This window comes from Pempheris klunzingeri, chromosome 3 (genome assembly GCF_042242105.1).
Source record: "Pempheris klunzingeri isolate RE-2024b chromosome 3, fPemKlu1.hap1, whole genome shotgun sequence".
In the NCBI taxonomy this organism is placed as follows: Eukaryota; Metazoa; Chordata; class Actinopteri; order Acropomatiformes; family Pempheridae; genus Pempheris; species Pempheris klunzingeri.
Genome location: NC_092014.1, coordinates 2502413 through 2512537, shown reverse-complemented (window position 1 = coordinate 2512537; position 10125 = coordinate 2502413). Strand labels below are relative to the sequence as shown.

Here is a 10125-nt window from a genome sequence, read left to right as displayed (position 1 = left end):
GGGCAGAATGGGGCTAACGACAGTAGCGTGTGTCGTAGTTTCCAACAGCACTGATTCTCCATTGCTAATAAACGGATAGGACGAGGCGAGCAGCGCTAGCATGGTACTACATTGTAAACTGTATAATGCAGGCAGTTTTTTTTTTTTTTTTTTTTTTCTTTTTCTCTCTCTCTCTCTCTGTGCGGACAATGTTCCTTTTTAAAAAGAATTAAAAGGGGGGAAAAATTAAAGCTCATGGTTACCTGTTTCCACCCACTCCGAGCTCTGCTCAGTCAGAGTTTGTACAGTTCGAATCATCATCATCATCATCATCATCATCATCATCGACAAACACATTCAAACCCTCCTGTTTTCCTCATCCGCCCTCCATGAAACGAAGATATTGGCGTGTTTTATATAAGACATCAGATGCAGTGATTTATTTAAATGTTGAGATAATCTTATATTCTGAGGAGTGAAAGACGGGGGGGAGCAGAAGAAGAAGAAGAAGAAGAAGAAGAAGAGATCAGAACACTACTTTCCGAGAGCCTTTTCATTCTGCAGTAACATCAGGAAACGAGGCCTGTGGACGACAGAGCGACTCGACTCCGCTGTCAAACTCGGAAGCCTTAAATCGGTCGACTGGTTTGCAGTAGATATTAAAAACACTGAAGCGGTGATGATAGGTGACTTCCACATTGTATCTAATGTTGACAGATTATGCAGACTTGTTGAACGAGTATATCTATATAGAATTTACAATTTGATGTGGTTTTTGAAAACGTACCAACCGAGTCATCCAACCTGTTGTCCAGACTTTTTTTTTTTTCCCCCTGGAACATTTTGCGGTTTCTTTCTGTTTTTATTTTATTTTTTTTTTGTTGTTTTTTTTGTTTTTTTCTTTAAAACTACAGTTGGTGTTCATTAAAGTGAAAAAGGATTATAAAAAAAAAAAAAAAAAAAAACAACCAAAAAAAAAACAAAAAACAAAATGATGTGAAATTAGTACAAGTTGATTTTAACGAGTGAGGTGTGAGTGTGCATGCCAGGAAACAGATTTGTAATTTATTTTGTATTATCTCACACGAGAGCGGGCGACGGAGGAGATGATCATATTGGATTACAAACGGTTAAAGCAGCACTTATACTGATGAGTAATGTGTGTGTGTGTGTGCGTGTGTGTGTGTGTGTGTGTGTGTGTGTAACCGCTGAATTACACCTGATGATGAGAATAAAAATCGGTTGCAGATCGACGGAGATGATCACACAGAGGAAACTCACATGTGGTTTCATAAAGTGTCTGTAGAAACTTTTCAGGCATCGTTCTGGGCTTTTTTTTTTTTTTTTTTTTTTTTTTTGGTGTGTGTTTTTTGATCGTGCAGAGACGGTTAATGTTTTTCTTGTCTTTTTTTCTAATGAATCTGAATTTTAGTTCAACATGTGGGATGTCTTTGTGGTTCTGACCTTTTTAAAAAGAGGGAAGTCGGCTTTGACTCCAGTGATGCCAAGGCAAACGTAAATATGCAGTCCAATAAAGTAACACTTGATGATACAGCATCTGTCGCTACAGGATATTTCTCAGGTGTATCATGAAGCTCCTAATTATACAAAATGCACCTTTTTTTTTTTTTTTTTTATCTTTCAGCATATAAATGTGTCCCCGGTGTGTTTAAAGACCCTCAAACTCTGTTTCTTCTGCTGCGTCTTTCAGAAAATATGTGAAAGCAACAGACTGTAAAGTGAGCTGCGTTCTCTCTAGTGTCCAGCAGGGGGCGACTCCACTGGCTCCAAACAGGAAGTCTGATTGGATGGAAGTCAATGAGGAAAATGAGGCGACTTCTCAGTTTCTGCTCTCAGTCTCTAGTTTACAGTCTTCTTCAGCACAGCAGGATATTCATTTAGTCAATTATGGTCCATTTAGAGGAAGATACACCAGGAAGAGAGGGGGGGTGAGGCTTTAGGGCGGGGCTACCTGCTCACTAACCAATCAGAGGAGGTCTTCTTGGAACGACTGTCTCTTCTGGCTCCAAAAAAAACAAGATGGCGACGCCCATAAAGCTGAACTCAAGGTTTCAAAATGTTGGTCTGCAAAACCTAACGTGACGTCACGGTGTCCACGTCTCCAACACTTGGAGTCAGAAATACTTAATTTAGCCTCGATGGGGAAGTTCGGGCATTACAGTTGCTCTGAGAAACATGAGAAATATAGGACATAGAATAAACTCAGTATTTACGGAATATATACAATAAATAAGATTTAAAATCTTGTGTTGCTCTCTTTATGACGTCATGAGGGGATCTGTTGGTCATGTGACCGCCTCCAGCCCGTCAGCAGGCCGATTTGTTAAATTGAATTTCATTTAATTTTCCCCACGAATGTCGACTCCTGGTAACACGAAGATGTCAGAGCAGCAGCCGTGTCTGCTCCGCGATAAATAGTAAATAATGTGGGTTTTTTTTATAACATTAGACCATAAAAACGTGCTCCAGTACGACCTCACAATGCGAGTATGAACTTGAAAATGAAAATGGGACCTTCATTTGTGTAAAACTGGTCTATCTAAACCTTTCTGCTGTGCTGTTTTCCCGCTTCGCTCGTATAAAAAGAAAATACAAGCTGAAGTTTTGTTATTCTGGTTATTGAGGCGCGATTATCAAGGATGGGTTGTGTTTTTTTGGGACTTCATGCGATGGCAGAAGAGCGAGAGAGATGAGGCACACTTTCACCTCTAGACGTCCTGCCTGCTACTTTTTTACCTCGTCTTGAAGCTCAGTCCTGAATCTGTTTGTTTTTATGTATTTTGGGGACATTTTTGCTGTTTCATCTGACAGGAGATGGTAGGAAGCTGTCAGTATATGTGAGAGGATAAATGCGGCTTATAGCGTCTGCAATGCTGCTTTTTAATACTGTTGTCAGTTCATGTGATGTGTACATGGTGGTTATTCCCAAACAAATGTCTCTAATCAAATTAAGTTACTGATATATTGATATAGCAACACTGGAGCATTTTTATGTGTGGTTGGTTTCTGGGACTGTGGACACAATCAGCTTGAACGACTCCAGTTAGGCTGATTTTTGTTAATTTTTTATCAGATTATTTTTCTTCAGTTTATATTTTTAAGCCTTAATATTTTGCAGGTTGTCCTTAATGTCCCAAGTAAACAAATCTTTTAATATCTGCTTGATAAAATTCAGTAATAATAAAACAGTATACTGCAAAATAATACACTCCTGTATTTTCTAAGACTTAAAATGTTAGCATAATATTCACTTATCCTTCCTTTTCCTATTTCTGTATGCTAATATTGTTTTATTATTATTATTATTATTATTATTATTATTATTATTAAAAACAACATCAGATGAATGGGGTTTAATTGGGTCTCGGTGGGTGCAGTTACCGGGTGTGACCGGCAGGTGGCGGCGGTGAGCGGCGCTCTAACATCAGCCTGTCGAAGGAAAAGCAGCGAAGAAGAGAACTTTGTTTCCAGCAGGTTGCTGTTTGGGCGAAGATGCTGGTCAGGAAATGACAGCTGTGTAAGTAAACGGGCTGGGGTGTCCTAATAGGTAATCAATACATGCTAAATAATCAATTCCCAACTTAATTATCAAGTTTTAAGTTATTCGGCAGTGTTTTGGGGGGACTGGAGCGGAGTTAGCGCAAACTGAACAAGCTAGCAGCACCGTTAGCTGCGTGATAGCTAACCGAGTGGAATAAGTAAGTAGCTTGCTTTTAGCTTAAGCTAAGGCTAACTAACTAGTCTTATTTCTACTAAGGTCAACGTGAGCCAGCGGCTGTATTACAATTATTTTTTTTGTAATTATAAAAAGACGGGTTTTTGTGTTTATTTTGCCGTTGGGTTGCGAATGTGTTAATGGCTGGCAGGTGCCGCGTTAGCATGTTAGCATAACAATTAAATGCAGCGTTAAGTTAATGGGGATTCGTAGGTTTTTAGCTCGTTATTGTTGAAACAAACCAGGTCTGTTTTAATGTGAGAATCCTCCAATTTAAAAAAGAAAATAAAAAGCCCATTTATTTAGTGAATATCGGGTGTTCCGTTAATAAGCGTCGACTCCTGTTAAAGCCTGTTAATCTCCGTATCAAAGGTCAGACTCTCCGGTTCGGATGATAACCAGCAGGTTATTTTTAGCCGCCCTCTGGGGCTTTTCAGTCGGCTTTAATTCACCAGTGTCCCGCAGAGACTCGGCTTTCACTCCTCTGGACAGTTTAGCAGCTCAGGTTTAATGTGTTTTACTCATTAACACAGGAGTCCTCCCTGCTCTGTGAACCAGGATGCCCTATAAAACTTAATCTTAATGTTTTTACTAATTAAAATGAGCATGTTCGTGGGCGTTTCTCACAGTGTGTCTTCCTGTAAATACTCATCTAGGTTAATATACAGCCACATGGAACTGTGTGCATGTGGCTAGGGGAGGTTTAGGGCCCAGTTTTGGTGCATTTCACTTAATTTATTACCAACTAGAGCTAAATAAAACATCATCACATCACTCCAAAACTTAAATCGCCTCACTGGCTTCCCGTTCAACTGAGAATTCACTTTAAAACCTCCCAGGGCACGACATGGTTCAGCTCCCCGGTGTTTTTCTGACCTGCTCACTGACTAGAAACTTCCGTCAGACCTCTCAGGCCTTCACCCTTTCTGCTTGTTCCCAGAATAAGATCAGGAACTGGTTAAGGTGCTTTTACCTGATGAGTGGCGATCAATAACAAACGTCTCTTGTTGAGAAAAGTCTCAAAAAGTAATGAATAGTTTTCTTTAAGATTATATTATTATACCTGAACATTTAATCTTTGAAATCAGCTCACAGTTGAATTCAGATGTCTCTGTTATCCTCTTATGGTTCGGCTCACACAGCAGAAGTGTTTTTTTTAAAGTTTTGCCGTCCATATGCACCAACTTTGTCCCCTTGTGACCACCGTAGGCTCCGCCTGGATGGCGTGGAGGAGCTAGCTGCTTAGCGAACCTGCAGACTCTGTACTTTCTCTTGGTTCACTTTCTCCATAAGTTTAAAATCTTTCTCTCCAGTGCTCGTGTTATTGTTTGACTTTGGTGTTTTAAATAGTTAGTTTGGTTAAAAACCACTGTTTTTCTCAATGGAGTCTGGCAGCTTTGAAGAGAGAGAGAGAATGGTGTTGGTTCCCCATCGAAAGGCTTTGTGACGACCAAGTAAAGGGGTAAAAGTATTCAAAATATAGCGTACACTTAAACTGATATTGATTGATTTGCAAAAATATGTTTTCCTGCTGCCTCTGTCCACAGCAGCACATTGTTCCAAATTTGGGTTTAATATTGACAAGTAATTAATTGAGGAAAAAGACCAGAATCCACTTGCTCAGGAGTGAAAGTATCTCAGACGCAGTAAAGGTTTTAATGCTTCTCGTCCTCTCGTCAGGCTGTCTGGTGTCGTCCAGGCGGTGACTGACTGACTGACAGATGCCTTCATCATGATGCTGAGCTGCAGCGCCCTGGTTGTCGCCCTCCTGCTGTCCCAGGCCAGAGGCCTCCTGAGCCCCTCAGAGGACGACAGCGTCCCCGAAGAGTGGGTGCTGCTTCACGTGGTTCAGGGCCACATCGGCGCCGGAAACTACAGCTACCTGCGCCTCAACCACGATGGGAGAATCATCCTGCACATGCAAAGCCTCAAAGGGGACGCGGACCTCTACGTGTCGGATAAAACCCTGCGGCCGAGCTTCGACATCTACAAGCTGCAGTCGGCCACCTGCGGCCAGGATGTGGTGGTGGTGCCGAGGGACTTCGCCAGGCCTGTGGGCATCGGCATTTATGGCCACCCGTCGCACAAGGAGAGCGAGTTTGAGATGCGGGTGTTTTACGACCAGTCGGTTCCCCAGGACATGTTTGATAAGGGCTCATACACTTCAGAAGACGGACAAACGCAAAAGAAATCCCCTCAGGCGGCAGAGGAGGACTTTCAGGAAGAGGAGTCGATCTTTTGGACAATTCTAATCGGACTTTTGAAAATTATACTTGAGATTTTGTTTTGAAAATGAATTCCTGCCTCGCTGCTGTCACTGAAGGAGGAGATCCCCCTTTTTTTTTTTTTCTTTGGCTCGAATGAGCCTAGATACATTAAGGAAGATTACTTTCTTTCATTCTGTGAGGATGAGAAAATGTCGCACCAAACTCCAGTCAGAATTCTGGCATTTTAACAAACGGCAGCCTCTTTCCTTGTGATCAAACATACGTAGTTCATTAAAAACGGTACGAATCGGTTTTAAAAGTTGAAGTTAAAACTTCTGTGTGTTTGGTGATAAGCAAAGTGAATATTATTCTGTCAGATTCAGAAGGGTTTTGCTTTGGTGTCCTCTTACTTAAAGACTGAAGCGTGTTAGTATGAAGTACAGGCACGAGCTCAGTCACGGCTGAAATCTGGGACTTTTCTACATATATATTGAACTGCAGTTCAATCAAAAGGGCAAGAGGAGAATATTTCTGGAGTCTTAAAGGATCATTTAGTTTTTTTTTTTCTCTCCAAGGTTAACTTAAAACAACAGTTACATGTTGTGTGTAAGTTGAAGCGTAAATCTTCAAATCAAATTTAGCTTCAAACAGGGATAACTGTGGTGGCTGACTCTCCCCTCAGCCTGTGGATGAATGAAACCACTTGTCTTAACTCTGCATATCAACACCACACGTGTGTTAGTGTGTGTGTGTGTGTGTGTATGTGTGGGTTTAAATATCAAACAAACTTAGCAATACGGTCATTGTTATCCATTTTTAGCTCCACACGAGGCTCCTGACAGGACCAGATTTCAGTGGAGGTAAATACGCAGTCATGACTCTCAATTCACTGTTTTCATTTGCTATTTATGGAAGTGTTTCCTTCATTTTGTTCTCCAAATGGGAACATCTCTGGTTTTGGAATTAACATCAGTAGGAACATTTCGTTTGGTTGATCGCCTCCCTTTGTTTAGTTTTTTTTGTTGTTCTTTTGTTGCCTGTTGGACAAGCTCCTGATTTAAACATCACCTCCTGCGCTGGGAGTTCAGTTACGAGTAAACTTGCGACCACTGAGCAGAAATGTTCAACAGTGCCTTCAGATCAGTCCTCTGCGGGGTCAACGGCCGAGCAGTTTTCCTGTTTCCAGAGACGATTCAATCAGGTTTCTAAATAAAGCAGTTGTTTTGCAAAAACTGTCTAAAAAAAACAAAACAAACAAGCCTTGTGAATCTTTTCGTTCTTTGATTGTAAGTGGAACCTGGACCTCACAGTAGACAACAGACGTCAGTTAGCAAAGGTTGATGGTTTGAGTCTCAGGGAAGCTTCGAGGAGAACTCTTAGTTTTACATGTTTTGCCTTCGATATGACTGGCAGGTACAAAAAGTGTTGGAATGGGTCCAGTAGATCACCTCAGCTGGCAGCGAACGAGCTGTGATCCTTTGGGACAACTGCACCTGATCAAAGTAGGTCCACTAAAAGAGCTTGTTTGATCCACTGACAGGCTCAGATTGTTATTCTCAGTGTGTGACAGCATTATGGAAAGGATCCCTACAGAGAGAGACCTTGAAGATCCTTTTGGTTTAACCACAAACAGCACACACACCAGACTACATTCACTAAAACAGGGATTTTACCTCACAGGACACAGGAGTGGCTGGTGTACTCCTGCCTCGATTGTTTGGTTTGTTTGTGTTATTTTGTGAATTTGGTGTTTAGTTTAGATCCAGCACAATATGTGTGTAACACACAATAAAACAAACTAACTAACTGATTAAAGCAGCAGTAGACCAGGCACTCCTGGATGCTGTGAGATAAAAATCCTATTTTTGTTAATGGAGTCTGGTGGGTTTGAGTCAGTGGTTAAAACAAGTTAGTGTTTAGTTTAGTTAGTGTTTGTCACATTGACCTGCATTATGAAGATGAGTCTTTCTGTACTCAACTGAGAGATGAATCCAACTTAACACACTTAAGTTTAGACTGGAAATGTGTCATAATATTTAAAAAAAAGCTTCTAAGAGTCTAATCATGATCAATGCTCTTCAAACCCACCAGACTCCATTGAGAAAAACAGCATTTTTACTTCCTAAAACACAGGAGTTGCTGTAGCTTCAACACCTGGCAGCTGCTGCTCATCAGGTCTAAAACAACTACTTCATTATTTATATATTATAATGTGTTATTTACCAGAGAAAAGCTTTTCCGAGAACTAACAAACCACAGCGACACGACGGTGATCGCTGCAATATTCAGGTGGTTTTAAAGTACAGGAATCGTTATATTTTTTAAATTCAGGGACAAATTTTCTCAAAATAACGATAAAATTGGCATGACGCTTTTACTTTGAAAGGTTTTCTAACTACAGTGATTCATAGGATCTGTTTTTTCCCTTCAAGTGGGCAGAAGTGAGCTTCCATCAATCACTCTTACTGTGATCAGCTATTGCTGCTTAATCGATAAATCACAAATTCAGATCACTTGTTTTCAGTTTTTTATGTGCAGAAAACAAACAGTAGCAAATATTTGGTGGTCTTACCTGATAAGTTATTAACTGAGATGTAAAAACTGATTAACAGCCAATCATTTTGTCTTTTATCTTTAAAAATATGACTATTGATCTGATTCTCTGTGATAACCTTTATAAAACAGTCATTGATTACGACTCATCTGCAAAAGATGAAGCTTTATTTACAGCAGTAAACCGTCCAGAGTCTCCTTGGTTCTGGTTCTGGTTCTGGTTCTGGTGTGTTTACACTTTTATGACCAAATAGACCCTCAGTCTGTGTCCTTCATCATCCTCCTCATCATCATCATCATGTCAGTCTGGGGGCCAGCTGGATGCTGTTGATCCTCAGCACCGTCTGTGGCTGCACGATGATCCTCTTGCGCTGGTACCGGTGTCTCTTCCAGAACCTCATGTGGACTTTGGGCCAGGACTCGGTCTTCTCGATCACGGTGGCGTCGACCCGGACCAGGTCCTTCCCCAGCAGCGGCCTGCCCATCAAGGTGAAGTCCTCCGCGCCGACCAGCAGCACCTTCTCCATCCGGATCCGCTCCCCGCACTCCGCCTCGATGTGGTTCTCGATCAGGATCAGGTCCTCGTCGGTGACCTTCCACTGCCGCCCGGCGAAGTGGACCACGGCGAACAGCCGGCCGAAGTCCTGCTGGAGGACCCTCTGGTTCACGGCGCTCACCACCGCGGCGTGCCGGCTCCGCTCCTCCTCCTCCGGGACCAGGACCGTCCGCTCCGCCCACGGCGATCTAGACAGGGAGGTCCGGGGAACCAGGTCCCCGCTCACGGAGCTCTGCGTTCGGACGGCGGCGGGGAACAGGAGCGGCGGTCTGGGCAGCAGCCCGCTGCATGTCCTCCACAGTCCTGCTCCTCTGCTCAGCGCCATCTTGACAGGAAATGACTTATCCCGCACTGCGCATGCGTGGTACCCTATAGCGGTCACCTGACCTTTTCGTTGCTATGGGAGCCTACTTCCGCTAATGTGATGTAAAATAAAAACATTTTAAGTCAAAAATAATGAGAAACTTTCACAAATAACAACATAAACATTATTTTAAGAGTATTTCTTCATTATTTTAATAGAGTTTGTCATTTTTAAATATCAAGTAATTAATCTTGAATACTTAGTCATTATCTTTAGGCAGTTTCTCATTATTTTTAAATACCAGGTCATCATTTTGAGAAAGCTTCTTATTATTTTGAGGTATTAAGTAATTATTTTAAGATACTAAGATATCGAGTTATTATTTTTGAATGCGAAGACATTATTATGAGATGTTAAGTCCTTTCGAGAAAGTTTCTTCAGTACATTTAATCAGACAGCCGCAAGGTGGAATAATACAGTCTTTGCTTTAGGATAATAGTTCACATCACACACACATAAAGTTCATGACACAAATATCCCGTGATGGAGGAGGTACTCAGAACATTTGTTCAAGTAAAATAAGTTATAATACACACAAACACATAAAAGTTCTGCATGTAAGGTTGTTTTTTTTTAATTTAAAACATGTGTACTTACTGTATAGAAGTGTTTTCAGCAAAATAAAGTATCATACTATCATACTTTTATATTATAATGATAGGGCAGCATGGTGGTGCTGTGGTTAGCACTGTTGCCTCACAGCAAGAAGGTCTGGGATTCAAATCCCAGT

General features: G+C 41.5%; 2 protein-coding genes across 2 annotated transcripts; one reads left to right on the top strand and one right to left on the bottom strand.

Annotated features, from left to right (window-relative positions):
- Window positions 1–3438: 3438 nt before the first annotated feature.
- c3h6orf120 (chromosome 3 C6orf120 homolog) lies at window positions 3439–6247 on the top strand. The gene is made up of 2 exons (XM_070856608.1): window positions 3439–3517; window positions 5396–6247. Exon 2 carries the CDS (start codon window positions 5448–5450, stop codon window positions 6003–6005), a length of 558 nt encoding a protein of 185 aa, XP_070712709.1. The 5' UTR covers window positions 3439–3517; window positions 5396–5447; the 3' UTR covers window positions 6006–6247.
- Window positions 6248–8463: 2216 nt separating this feature from the next.
- Window positions 8464–9361, bottom strand: mrpl21 (mitochondrial ribosomal protein L21). Its single transcript, XM_070856607.1, has one exon. The coding sequence runs from the start codon at window positions 9354–9356 to the stop codon at window positions 8772–8774; it is 585 nt and encodes a 194-aa protein (XP_070712708.1). The 5' UTR covers window positions 9357–9361; the 3' UTR covers window positions 8464–8771.
- Between the last annotated feature and the right edge of the window lie 764 nt (window positions 9362–10125).